Raw genomic sequence first — 14,373 nt, 5'->3', positions numbered from 1 at the left:
GTGACACAGCAAATGAGTATTTTGCATATTTTCCTACAGTCCTGAAGTCACAAATTCCTCTTCCTTCTATTCCCTAACTACTCAAACTGCAATAAAGCCAACCATCTTCTTTTTAACTGAGGATCACAAATTACAGTGTGACTTAAGAGCTAAACACTTACACCACACAAGTACTGCTGAGCCCAAGTTCCGGAGTTACACGTTTTTTCCTTCAGTTGACATGTTCTTTACCATTTCAGGAATGGGCCCAGCATGTTGTAAGACACATTTCTACGAGTTACTGAATTATCTAATGATTTCTTATATGGAAAATCAAGCATTTCTCATGTGTCAATATTTCCTGTCTGATTCCATACCTTGGAGTTTTTATTACAGTGCTCAGAAGAAAGTATTAATCCTGGCAAGTTGCTGGGCAAGTCCAAGCGTCTGAAATACCACACCAAATTCCAGAACACAATAGGATGATGATCTACAAAGTCCGCCACTGTTATTGCATGATCCCCTTCGTTTTCAAGTAAGCTCTCAAGTTCTTTCCATACCACTAGAGGACTGAGATAAGGAACTGTTATAGGATCAGGACTAGGTAAGCGCCACTCTAGGCCCAAGGAATCCTATGGTAAAAAAAGAAAAAATACCCTTAGTTGGAACGTAACTATCTTTACAAAGTCTTGTGAATGCTTTTGTTCCCTTTGAGACACAAAAACATCTAAAAGCTACAACCAATATTAGTTTAAATAATAAAACCTAGTATTTCTTGTGATTTAGGATGGTTAATTCTGTTCTTCTAATTAATGCTGTTTCACATTTCTCTAATCTATCGCACACTTTAAAAAAAATGGCATTTAAGGTAGAAAAACTACACACTGTTGGTCCTTGCAAAGTAGCAGGCAGGCTACCAGTAGGAATGATATGGCTGATCTTCTGGTTCTCCTTCTCATCTTCTTCCAATGGACCAAAAGTACTGATACTCCTTGCTACAGGGTGACCTGTACATTCTGACTCAGAGGTATTTTGCCTTCTTCCGGAGGGGATCTGGATACTTCTGGCACAAATATTGTCATGCTGCTTAGATTTGCTAGGAGGAGAAAGAAATAAGTTAAGAATCTCATCTTTCTGTTTTATTCCAAGTGCTCAAACATATAAACAAACAGACAGAAATATACTGGAAATAATCAATTTGACACCATAAGTTCTACCTTGTCAGCTACCGCATTCATTCATGCTACAGGGCAAGTTTTATTCCCTCTTGCACTGATAATGAACACAAACATCCTAAAAGGGTACATAAAATTTGCAGAACTACAGATGCCTATGTGATTTTTTATATTAGGGATGAAATGGTAAACACCATGCTGAAAAAGCATGAGGTGGTCAACTCGGAGATAAGGTGGAGGCAGAAGGAGATCCTCTCTCAGATCAATTTCTCCTCTTCAGACAGTTTCTTACTAAATTTATTTCTATTGATGAGGAATACAGGCACATCCACAGAGAACCCGAGTAATTTCTACACAGATAATGCAGGTTTACCTATTGGAATGTATATCCTCTTGAACAGACATTAGCGATGTAGCAAGGCCAACAGTAGCTGCATTGTTACAAGACTTCCCGCTCTGATTTGCAAAAAGTGATGGGAACTGCATGTTTTCTGTAGAAGGGCTGGACTTCAGAAAATAACTGCAGGGAAAGCAAAAGCTTAATATTAATCTAAAAACCAAACAAAACCCACTTCACAACGATGAGCATTCAAAATTGAGGAAAATTCATATAACATGATTACCGTCCAGGCCTCCGAAGATCTCTGATTTCTATGCTTAAAAAAGGCAGAAATAAATTGCCACAGAAAGGACACGTGGTATTGAGATTGGAATCATCTGCTGTCCAACCCGCCATGATTTCTTCATCATGAACCAAACAGTCACAAGTTCGACATCGTGAACAGCTTGAGATGAGGACCTGTGTACAGCAGATAACAGAACTCCGCTGTAACACATTCTCAAAACAATGCTTCTTTTACAAAGCAGTTAATACTATAGCCAAAACCTTTGCCCTCAGATGAACACTGCTCACCGCTTGCATACAAGTTCAGCCTCATATCTGTTCCCAGGCTTTAGGTTAGAATATTTGGGTTTAAATGTATGTATTTCAGAACAGCTGTTGAATCTTAAATCCAAACTGCATTAGCAGACCGCTGATACAGTAAATGACTGGAATGAACATTGTCTGAAAAATTTATTACATGCAGATCTTTGTTCTATTGTCGCAAGCAGACTGAGATCTGGAACCGTGATCGTGAAATAAATATACTTTAGCTGAGTGGGTTAGGTGATCCTTTTATGGCTTCCCAGAATAAAACCAGCCAGTTATTCAATAATATTTTTATTAACATTAATTTGTAATCTGTTTGCAAACACAACAGTACAGGAATATTTATGCACCTATGTAAATTATTCTTGGAATTTAAAAACCCTTCTGCAGTGACTGTCAGTATAATAGAAATGAGGGGGAAAAGATGAAAATGACCAGTCATTAATCCAAGTCCAGTGTATTGAAAAGCAAAGTCATCTTACTAGAAACTACAGCAAGAAACAGGTAGTTACTTATTCCGTATTTTCAAATGTATTGTGCTATTTAAGACTTGGTATTTTCATTTCAAACAAATTTAGCTGCACAAGGAATTTAGATGCCTGAATTCAATGGCATCCAGTTCTCAAACTCTTGAGAACTACAGCTTTAAGGACCAAAAGATGTGACTGCAGTAAAGACACAGGATTTGAAAGGAAACCTAACTCTGTCACAGAAACATTTATCTATCTTTCAATGGATTAGTTTTAAGCTTTGAACTTTAACAGAGATTCAGATAGCATTCACATTTAAAGATATATGCTTTTAGTGTATCAATTAAAATCAATAAATCATCCTGTACCTCCATAGCGTAGTTCTGAAACACACTGGTACTACTTGTACTGCAAGAAGATATCAACTCTGATTTGTCAGGTAAAGGGAACTTTGAAAGAGACCCTATTAACAGAAGAAAAACCCCAAAGTATTAGTTATTCAGAATATGCATTTTTAGTAAACTCTTTTTCTGGTCAAACAATACTGCAGTTATAAAATGTGTGACGGGAGATGCAACAAATCAGATATACTCAGACAGAAAGAGATGTGAAGCTGGAGTGTGAGGCTGGTGCTGGGCAGATGACAAAAACAAAATTTTTAAAAAACCCAACATAGAATTTCCATATGTTCAGTTTTCTTCTTTTACAACAGTTGGTAGCTTGGAAACAACTTTGATAGTAATTCATACCCACACTTTCTGCCTGGACAAAAACTAGGGAACGATAAGAGGTGCTGCTTGTGACTGCAGGTATCCCTGACCCTTCTCTTCGCCGCACTGAACAAGCCAGGCTCCCCTCAGCCTCAGGACGCCCCAGTCCCCTGGCTGTGATGGCAGCCTCCACTGCCCCCCTCCAGTTCCTCCACATCCCACAAACTAGGGAGCCAAATCTAGGCACGCTCTTCTAGGTGCTAAGGGGAGGGATCTGAGTAGACTGATGTTTCCATTCATCCCGATTCTGCTTAATGCACTGTACTCTGTAATGACAGTAGTACAGAAATTGATATAACGGTTGCTACCAATTATCCAGCGCAGATTAGGAAAAAAGTCTGTCTGATAGAATCAGCTTCAACAGTGGCATATAGAAAATGCTAACAATTTTCCAAAAAGGGTTTTTACTACTTTTAGAAAACAAAGCCAGACTAATAGAAAGTTCAAAAGAAACCTTTTGAAAGTTTTAATAGATGTTTTCTGGAGCTGTGCAGGTTACACAAATAAGATGATTACATAAATACTGAAGGACTTGAAGGGTCTCTTATTTGCATAGCTGTAGCATCCAGAAACATATTCAGGACAGGATGTTACTGTGCAAGTTATTCCACAAGAAAAAACACCCCAAACAAGATTCTACAATAAAAATATCCATAGGTATGGACATAACTGTATGAGTAACAGTTTGCAGGTAGGAAAAGAAAAATGTACTTCAACACAAAAAGGACTAATGACTAGCATGATGCCAAACTGAGAATTATGAAAGAACAGCTTCTAAAACTGGACTATTTCTGTTCAGGTCAATGAATGCAACGCAAAAGCTGTCTCTTACCACACTGCTCAAATTGTTTTGATGAGCCATCGTGGGAAGCTGAGCTTTCTAGGCTTGTCCTGCTGAGGCCAATTCCCTTAATTTCTGATGTGGTATTCTCCTGAGGAGAAGCACTTTCAAAATCGTTGCAGACATCTTCATCAGTTAGAGAAGTAGATTCTGAGTCCAGAGCTCCAAGAGATGAAACACTTGCTCGGTCTGAATTTTGGTCCTGAGAGAATAAAACAAATTCCACTGAGAAAAGGAAAGCAAAAATCTTCCTGAAAATAAGAGGCAGCCTTCTTTGTCTTACTAAATTCAAGGCATGAACTTCCCTCCTTGGGAAGTCACTCAGCTCAGATCTGTATTCAGAACAATGTGAAACAAGGTGAGTTTCACTCAGGGTTAAATGGCTACATGAGGATTCATTTTAAGAGAGTCTCTGAGTAAAAAGATCTAAATGAAAACTTAAACTTTTTAATCCCCTAACTTTTCTCCACCGTTGCTATAGAAGTTATTAGCAGCCATACAAATGCATTAGGACAGAGAAAGCATCATTGATACTTTAGTTAATTAGTCTCAGATTGCTTTTAAGAACATTAAGACAATACACCAACAGCAAACTGTATTTTCATTCCCAAGGCCTGGAAAAAAATGAGTTTTGGTTTGAGCTGGTAGCAGCAAAGATCTTTCTAAACAAATGACCTCAGTTCAATGTGAGCCTTAAGTCACTTTGGTAATCAATACAAGCAGATTTTCCTTTTTTAAATAAAAGCTATAAAGAATTAAAAACATTATTAAGTATTTTTTCTTTAGGTAAATAAGGGAAGGCAGAGCGGTCTTCTCTGCCCTGTCAACTCACTATGGTATACTTAGGTTTTCCCATTAAATATACTCTGAACTCATGCTAGACTGAAATTTGGCTTGATTCAGGACAAAAAAAATTAGGGTCCTGGAAATTCAAACATGATTAAAACAACTTAATGCACGTAGTCTACCATGATGCATGCCATTCAAACGGGGTACTCATCACATCGGAGCAGGTGATTAAACCTTCACAAAGCTTCTGCCTTAATTTAGAGGAACTTAGGTTTTGTGGGGGAAAAAAAGTCATTATAAAAATTTACCTTTGAGGATGCAGCGTACATTGTAAACTTTGAGTACCACTTGCTAGCTTTCTCTGCAACACCTTTTCCAGCAGAAAACATGCTGCTCTTTAGAACGTCAAACTTCGGTGTTAGTAGCGTGTCCAAGTTGAATGATGGTGAAGACACAAGTGTTAATGCACTAGTTGCGTCCTGTGGCTGTTCCTTTGCTGGACTGTTTGGGGAATAAGCTGGGGAGGACCAAAGCCGGTCTCTTGGTCTTTCTTCGTTTTTTGCGTGATAACTCTTGGATTTGGTAAGACTGGATGGCCTCGGGGAGTTCGGGGGAAGGCTGGACCTCCTACAAGGTTGGATTACTGTTGGGCTCTTTTTATTAGCATTTCTGTCATCATAGGGCTTTTGCAACTCAATGCTTGGGGCTCGACTTGACAAAGGGCTGCTCATGTTGTTCATGTACATGACTATTTCTTCAGCTAAATCTCGCCTTGCAGATGGAGTAGAAACACTTCTATCATCCTCTTCCTCCTCATCCTCTTTCTGCTGTTCTGTCTCAGCAACCAGGAGGGACAGTGGATCAAATCCAGTTTCAACATCTGTCTTTTCAACTGGCTTTACTGGAAAGCTGCTCTTTCTTTGCAGCCTTCTAGATTTTTCGCTGGAGGATTTTACTGCTGTAGATGTTTCAGGTTCTGCATCCAAGTCTTCCAGATCAAAGATAACAGGAGACTCTGTTTTGTCTGTAAAACTGCAATCAAAAGCTGCATCTTCATCACTAGATTCTTTCTCCAGGCTTTCTCGCTTCGATCCTAAGGAGGAACTTCTGATATTGAGAGTTTTTGGCCTTATGCTTTTCTGTAATGCACTAGATAGGATTTTGGCATCAGCTCCTAGTTTTTCAACAATTTCTCCAGGGTTTGCTTCCTGATTTATTCTATTTATCATGAGTCCCACTAAGCCATCTCCACTCAGGTTACGGTTCCTGCTTTCCCATGGTATCTCCCTTAAGTCAGGTTCTACTGCACTTTTATGTCTCTTTCTTAAGGATTTACTTTTTATAACTTCTGCTTCATTGGCATCCTCAAAAGATGATGTAAACAACAATCCTACAGAACTCTCTGAAAAACAGATGAAACAAGGTGTCTTATTTCCTGCTAGGCAAGAAAACTAAAAATTACAAAAGAATGCAAATTTGTCTCATATTTCAAGCAGTTCAACACAGAGAGATGGAATTCACTATGTATTGTGCTAGTGGTTGAAAAGGTGAGTTGACCACGGCCATAATTTTAGGAAGGGTCAGGCAATAAAACATTTAAAAGGGAATCAAATCATATGACTCAAGAGTACTTTGAGAGACACCATCAAGAAAAATCTCAGATGTATCTCAGATGTATTTAGTTTCCTCTTTCAGAGACATACCCCATTATTAAGAGGTTGGAAAGCTAGGGACAGCGACGGTATCTAGGAAATGGCAAAAAAAAAAGGCAACACATTCTAACCTGATGAATTACAAATAGATCCAACAAAAGGAGTTATTGTCAGAGAAATTTCCTTTGTTTTGCAAGAGCATGAAGATGCAGACTTTAAAGAATGATACTACAGTACTTCAGGCACAGCTGACAGAATTATAATGACCAGGTTTGACATTACTGAAGACTCGTGAAAATGCTTGAAAGTTTCTTTTAATTGTACTGCATAGAAACCCCTTTTCCACCCTGAAGGGATTTATTAGTTGCTGGAGGTTATAAGAGAAAAACAAGACATGGGATTTTGTAAGCGGGTAATATCTATAGCAAAAAATAAAGGAGGCAAACAAGAAAAAAAATCTGGAAATGCAGATTATTCAGACACATCTCCCTGACACAGCATACGCAGGCTGTAACATAAACTCACTCCCACAAAGTGGCTCCCACAAATTTCATCGGCCACTGCTGTGACACCGATAAAATACTCTAAGTTTTGTGGACAACAGAACGCAGACACACTACTTAGAGCTCTTGTCAGAAATGGAATATATAGAGACAAAATTGCACAAGAATCAAAATCTATTGCCTCTTCCGCTTACCCGTGCCAGCTTCTGCTACAGTGTTGTCAACTGTACCGTTGAGCCGCACTATGCTAGATGTGGCTTTGGCATTACTTGAGTTCCGATAATTTAGTTTAGGTAGGCAGTCACCACTCCCTTTTGTGCTCTCCACTTCGGACACTGTATATAGAAAAGGACAGACAGTTCTTCTGAATCAAAGCAACTAAATTTAAATCTCAAGTTTTCATTACCTATTAGATGCTTTATGCTTTATTACGTGACAGCATGTCGTACATAGCCCATGATGCCTAGCCTGATATATACTTGGGAAGAGGTTTTCAAGCTGGAACAACTGAACTATGGATATTCAATTCCCGGCATTACTTTTATAACTGCAAGTTCCATAAGCTTCTGTACCCAGAATCCAAGCAACCAGTACTTGCATACCAAAATTTGTGGTGGTTGTGGAGACCAAGACCACCCTTGTTCACTTGCAAAGGATAGGCATGTATTTTCTCCTGCCTCTGCAAGAGCTCAGGCCTACGAGCCTATCTTTGTACAGATCTCATTACCCCCATGACCCTGACTACACAAGAGAAAGGAAGCAAACGTTGCAGTGTTTATGGTCACCTCTTTTAGATATGAGTCACAAATTCTGTTGTCAGGCGGCTACAGACAATTACTTCTCTAAAGGAATTCAAGCAAATTAATATTCTCAAGTTGTATTCAAAAGTGCAAAATGTTTTCAGCACATAGTATTACTAGAGAGCGCCACAAACTTGTCTTAATTATGGCTAAAAATAATACACGCTTTCAGCAGAATTCACATTTTCTGTATCCTCAAAAATTTCAGTAAAGCCAAATAACCTGCCTGCCATCTTACAGGTATGTTCTTATGACCATGGGTAACACACAAATTTTCAAGCAAACTGAAGAAAAAAATGCTAATGCTAGAAGGAAGGCTGTGGTGAAAAGAAAACATTGAAGTAACTTTTCTTGTCCCATATTTTCTTACACTTTTACACCACTTCCACTTGACAAGGGGATAGTTAAATAGTAGGGGAAAGCACACCGAAAAATTTAAATAATGATATTATTAGGAGAAAATTTATTTTTAAGAGTACTTTCAATTAGTGTATATGGGAATCTATAGTACTCATACATTTTTACTACACAGTCTGATCTGCTATATGCTTGCATGAAGTCTATGCTGCTCAACTGCAGTTAAGGGAATCGTAAGCAGCAGATGAAACCTGCTGGAAATAAAAGTCCACAGCAAATCCAGAGCCCTTCTCATTTCTGATGCATCTCCTAAATTTTGAGAATTCCAGGGAGCTGAGTAATTTAGACCTCTCTCACAGACCTGCAAAAATTCATCTGTTCTTCTCTTAGGGGATTTATGAAGAAAACAGACTGGTAGAAAAGGCTTTCCTGTAGATTATGCCTACAAAGCAATTTAATTTTTTTAAAAGACAAAAACATTAAGCTGTAATTATCATAAGCCTTTATAATACTATTAGCACTTTTTCCCCCTCCTCTTTCAAGTAAGAACTGTAATTTAAAAAGTTAAACCATTAGACATTCAGAAAATTACATTTAGAGAAAAGGAGGCATGGGCATCAACTGGCATTATCACATACACTCACTGTAGAAAAACAAAAAAATAAAAAATCAGCTGCCCCACTTAGCTTTTACTGAAATCCCTATTTCTCCACAATGAACTAGATATCTGTATTCACAAGATACATACGAGAACTGGAGTCACTCTCTCTCTTGTCCTCTTTTTGTTCTTGTATACCTTGAAGACAAGTTTTCCCTTGCCTGGTTTCTTCTTTGAATGATGTGTTATTGCCAAAGTCTGAAAGTCCCCCTATCATAACAGGGCAATGACAGAATAAAGACGATTATGGTATTTAATAGTGTGACATTGTTAAACAGAATAAACTGAACATCCTCAGAAATTCAAAGGCTTCTTATCAACTACATTCTAATTAACAGTGAACATTTTACCACAAAAAAAGTGAGAAAAATAATTGGCTTAGTTTTACAGTATAAACACTGAAGTGATGCTCTACAAAATGAAATTAAAGGGGTAATTTGCAACCTTTCTTTTTAAATACTGCACTAAAGCACTGCTTGTCTTTGATTCTGTTGCCTGGTTTATTTGATCACAATGTTACATCTTTTCAAGATCTTTAAGAGGCATGTAAACATGGCTTCATTTTATTGTAGTATGTTTCTCAGAGTTAATGCCTGTAATTCTCATTATTTTACTCCAGAAAGTTAAAAAAAAAAAAAAACACAAAGGAAAAAATGCAGCAGCAACCATAAGTTTGTTTGCAAAATAAGATTAAAATAAAAAGATCCAGGACCACCCCTGCAAACATTCAAGTCACTATCTGGCCAGTCTTTAGACAAAACATTGCCCCAGGTGTAACTAATAGAGTCTGACTAACTGATTTTGAGAACCAAGTTACTTTACACTAACACGGTTGTTCCTCTTCCAGGTTGTTATAAAGCATTACCACCAAAATAAAGCAAATTAACACAGCAGATAAAGTATCAGTTCACTCTAAATACTAAGTGAGCACTTCAAGTCACATGCATTCCATGTCCTTTGTCCAGGAGAACCTGAAGTCTCCAGTGGCCCCACAGCATCTTTAGGGGGAGGGAGTTTACTCTCTGCACTTTAGGAGATAACAGTAAGCACCTGTCCAGGATCAGGAGGGTACAGCATGGCTGAAAGTCAGCTTCTTTCCCTCTTTTCCCTAAAGATACTGCACCAAATTGCTACAGAGAGGATAAAAACCTTATGGCTATTGCAGTGATGACAAAATGTTCTGTAATTTATGGAAAAAGTCTTTGGGATTGCCTGAAGAGTCAGCATGCATTCTAGCTGTGTACTTTCATGGAAAGAAATCTCAAAGAAAAAAAAACAAACAAATTATATTAAAAGCAAATACCATTAATTATATAAATGACAGTTACTTAGTAAAGGACTAATTGTGCTTCCTTAGATGACGTGGTCTGAGCTGTGACCAACCTCATTAAGCTCTTATATAGTGCTTTGCACACATGGGTTTCAAAAGAGTGGTTTATGGGGAAGATCAGATTCGTGAAGAATAGGCAGAAACTAAGTAAACTTGTTCAAGGTCACCCAGAAGGCTAGTGACAGAGCCAGAAGTAGGGCTGTAGTCTCCTGTGTCTAGGAGAAATACTCTAGCCATAAGACCGTCATAGCTATTCTGTTTGACAGGGCAAAGATTCATTTGCACATATTTGGAATCCTAGAACAGCCCTGGTTGGAAGGGACCTCAAAAGATGATTCAGATGATTTCACACATTTATACATGTATAAATTGTACAGGTCTTCCAAGGCTGACTACAACTAAACTAACTGTATTGTTGGTACTTTAAAAAGTACTATCTTGCTTTACTAGTAGTAAGTTATAAATACTGTGGAAAGTAGTACCTATGAAAAATACAAACTACAGGTAATCACCAGCATGGTAACATAGCCGTTTGAACATCATGTAAATTTTTACTGGAAAGAAAAGGAAAGAAAACAAAAAATTACAGCCTCAAATATTGTACTTATATTCTAGGTAACAGTAAATATGATCATTTCAGTTGGTACGCAGAACCTGCAAACAGTACTACAAACTCAAGGACTGGGCAAGGCTGGACAGAGGTTTCTGCCAGTTATGAGACAAGCTATTGTATGGATTAGGATAACTGATTTCAGGTTCATGTTTTGTCTCCATGAAGAGCTGATACAATAAAGAGCGAGCAGACTCTGTTGGCTTCAAAGAAAAAAAGAAAACAACTCAAAAACACCTGTTGTTTTAAAACTTATGCAAGAACTTTTTTTACCCCCCCCTCTAAAACAAGTTTTATAATCAAATTCACAACGGAAAGCTTTTTGAAATAGTTTTCTTAGCATGAAAATAAAAACGAAAAGGATGTGAATACCGGGAATGGCTGTATGTGAAGTGCTTGCTGGTAGCTTTTTCAATGCTTTTTTAAACTGTGCTATTCCTAAAACAACGTTTCGTATTTTCATCCATAGGAAATAGCCACCTCGATTGCTTGAAGGCCAGGTACTTTCCAAAAGGGCCTATTTTGGAAATATCAAAGTCAAATGAAGTCATCCTAAGGAACAGCCAGATGTGAAATCATTAAGTTAAATTTCAAATTGGGTTACATTGGCAGTTATAAAGTAGAATTCTAAACCTACAAAACCAGAGGCAACAGAATTATTCTGTTTTGTATTTCTTCCAGTTTCTAGAAACAACAGAATTACATCTGAACTGTTCCCTTATTTTGCTTGCCTCTATTTGCCTGGATAAAAATGCATACTTTATTACCCCCTCCTCTTTCAAAAAATACTTACCTTATTGTAGTAGCCATAAGTAATGGCATTAGGGTCAACACCAGCCTTCTGCATTTCAACAAGCACTCTCACTGCTAGCACAGGCTGACCATACTGTCCACACAGTTGCATGAGCACTCGGTAGCATACCTGAAAATGACGCAAGTTAGTACGGTGCTTCTACAGTCAAAGACATAGTCCATTCAATAAAACCCATGGGATATTTCTGGAATTCTGGCATTGACGTATCTTACCTCATCAGGTGGATCTATTTTTTTGGTATGCATTTTTTGTAGCACATCATATGCAGTTCTCAGAGCCCTGACTTTTGAATGGCACACTTTCACATATGCAGGAAGGCAGATAAACCAAAGACCATAGCAGTGACGTAACAAACACTTGGACCACATCTGTGGTATGGATGAGTACTTCTTCGCGATTTTGTGTGCAGATTTAATTTCCTGTAAAGAATCATAACCATTATTTGTGTACATTTACATAAACATTACACAAACCCACACCTTAAAAACCGAACATGTATTATAATGTTGCAGTTTCTGTAGGTATAAATATAAACACGCTCAAAGTGGGAAAGAAAATGAAAGCGGAACAAGTGATGTCAAAACCAGTTGCTGTGCAGTATTCCCCTCCTAAAAACTTGCCTTTCTTTAAATTTATGTTTATTAATTTCGGTCTGCATTTTTTGTAAGAAATATTTGAAAGTTAGAGCCCCTCTTAAAGCCCTGGACAGTGAAAAGCAATAAAATTGGATGTGGAAGCCCAACAGTTTATGCTCATGAAGAACAGCGTGAAGGAGGCGGAAGGTATAGGGACAGCACACCAAATGACAGTCTGCGTACAGGGGCCCTGTACGATACGGTGCAGGCAAGCAGCACAGGTAAACATCCAAAGAACAATTAGCATGGTTACCCTATAGTCACCGTATCAGTGAGGAACCATTAGTTAGGCTGCAGCCTCTGTCAGTCAGTCTTTATAGCCAAACTCAAAATAAAGGCAGCAAACTGCCACATCCCAAAGCAACTCACGCTACAAGAACACCTGCAAGTACCTGTTTAGTTCTCCTGAACATTGGCGATGGGCTGTTGGGACTACTGGCTTTTGAGGACAGTTTGTTATTTGGTGCTGTGAGAAATCCTTCAGGTCGCTCAAACAAATCTAGTTTTAATACTGGAAATCCATTATAGCTGTAAAAGAAATGTGTCGCTTAACTCCCGCAAGGCAGTTCCAAAGCAAACACATCACATAATAAAAGCAAATGAAATTAATTGCACAGTTGCACTAGAAGCTACACAGGAAATAGAAAAACACAAAAGTAAAACCTTTAAAGGCACCATTGACAAAGTGGTTTACTAATCCATCTGCATGATTTCATAAGCCTGCACAGTCTCTTAACCTGTTATTTCCGTGTAAGCCACTTAAATTGGTAAATACATTTGCTTTCATAGCATTTTCTTTAATTAATGTGTCAAATGCATTAGTATTGATTCTAGTAAATAATAATAAAAAATAATCTGTGTGGTTTAGTCCCTAGTGAGCATCACATGACATTTATAAAAAATCAACAATATCAAAATATCTAGATTAAATCAGATTAGTTTTTAAAACGTTTTCAGTATTAATGAAGAAACCAACAGACAAATTCATTTGATATAATTACTAAATTAGTAACATCAGTTTTCAGTGATTCTTTGAAATGTACTTTCTCTTTCCAAAGAGTATCAGCAGGTTGTATCGTTATCAGTAGTAGCAGCAGGCCAACAGACTGGGTCCGTTAATCTCAATATTAACCTTAAATAGTGTCAACAGCTAGCACAATGTAATGTAAACAAACAGCCAGCTTAATTAAGTATTATTGCTTCCGTGTGCGTACACACACACACGATCACTAGAACTTCAAAAGAGCTGGCACACCAGACGTTTTACATCCACATTTTTATTTGAGCAACGTAAAGGGACAATCAGTGCTTCGTGGCTATCACAAGAACCTAGAAACTAAACACTACAAAGGCAGCTGTTAGGATTGTGGCTAGCATCCTACTGTGTCCTTACGTTACCTGTATTGTAGCGGGTGTTCTTCACCATTTGGCAGATGGGGGATCTCAGGTGGTGTTATGAAAACTGTATGCTCGCTCTTGTATGACTCATCCAGCTCAATCAGTCGTGTTTCCCCAGTTTTGTCCGTATCGACCTGTAGAAGTTATGCCAAAAGGAAAAGTGGTTACTAGTGTTGTACTTTCTGCCATTAAAACTATATGGTCACCCAGAGCAAAGTCTGTTACCAGGATCAACAGATTGCATTGTAAAAGTACAGATGCCTTGCAAAGTTAAGTTATAACGAGAACAGTAAGTGTTGCATCATTTTTGTAAACTTTATGCCAACACAAATCAATGTTTAACAATATATTCTGAATTGAGTGTTTTCAGTTAAATATAAGTAATTGTACAAAGAGGTTACTTTTTCTGAATACAACCGTTTCTGGAACTATGCTTCCTACTGCAGCAGTAACTTGACATTTATTTTTAAATATGAAAATGAGAGCTATTTTTTCCCCTCTATTTGAGCCACTGAAAACAATAACAAACTTTATCCAGTTGTCTGATGTATATAAAATCTACAAACACAACCATGTAGCAGTTTCAGTCACTTACATGGTCATTAAGGTCACACTAGTTTGCGGATATTGCAGAAATACACATGCATTCAAAGAGATAATG

The 14,373-nt window shown here is 37.9% G+C and overlaps 1 protein-coding gene across 4 annotated transcripts in view; it reads right to left on the bottom strand.

Annotated features, from left to right (window-relative positions):
* Nucleotides 1-14,373, bottom strand: part of DENND4A (DENN domain containing 4A) — a 58,698-nt gene that overhangs the window by 6,215 nt on the left and 38,110 nt on the right. For all 4 annotated transcript variants that reach the window (XM_064456065.1, XM_064456068.1, XM_064456066.1 and 1 more), the window contains 14 exons: nucleotides 13,713-13,846; nucleotides 12,707-12,842; nucleotides 11,892-12,098; nucleotides 11,659-11,787; nucleotides 11,238-11,382; nucleotides 9,016-9,135; nucleotides 7,305-7,445; nucleotides 5,264-6,357; nucleotides 4,158-4,368; nucleotides 2,924-3,018; nucleotides 1,778-1,953; nucleotides 1,528-1,674; nucleotides 865-1,075; nucleotides 357-611 (listed from right to left, as the gene is read on the bottom strand). In XM_064456065.1, the coding sequence (XP_064312135.1) occupies nucleotides 357-611; nucleotides 865-1,075; nucleotides 1,528-1,674; nucleotides 1,778-1,953; nucleotides 2,924-3,018; nucleotides 4,158-4,368; nucleotides 5,264-6,357; nucleotides 7,305-7,445; nucleotides 9,016-9,135; nucleotides 11,238-11,382; nucleotides 11,659-11,787; nucleotides 11,892-12,098; nucleotides 12,707-12,842; nucleotides 13,713-13,846 (3,201 nt within the window). The remainder of the gene's footprint in view (nucleotides 1-356; nucleotides 612-864; nucleotides 1,076-1,527; nucleotides 1,675-1,777; nucleotides 1,954-2,923; nucleotides 3,019-4,157; nucleotides 4,369-5,263; nucleotides 6,358-7,304; nucleotides 7,446-9,015; nucleotides 9,136-11,237; nucleotides 11,383-11,658; nucleotides 11,788-11,891; nucleotides 12,099-12,706; nucleotides 12,843-13,712; nucleotides 13,847-14,373) is intronic.

The sequence above is a fragment of the Phalacrocorax carbo genome, chromosome 7 (genome assembly GCF_963921805.1).
Source record: "Phalacrocorax carbo chromosome 7, bPhaCar2.1, whole genome shotgun sequence".
NCBI classification, from domain to species: Eukaryota; Metazoa; Chordata; class Aves; order Suliformes; family Phalacrocoracidae; genus Phalacrocorax; species Phalacrocorax carbo.
Note: the sequence above shows the minus strand (reverse complement) of the source record. Positions and strands in the feature narration are given on the sequence as shown.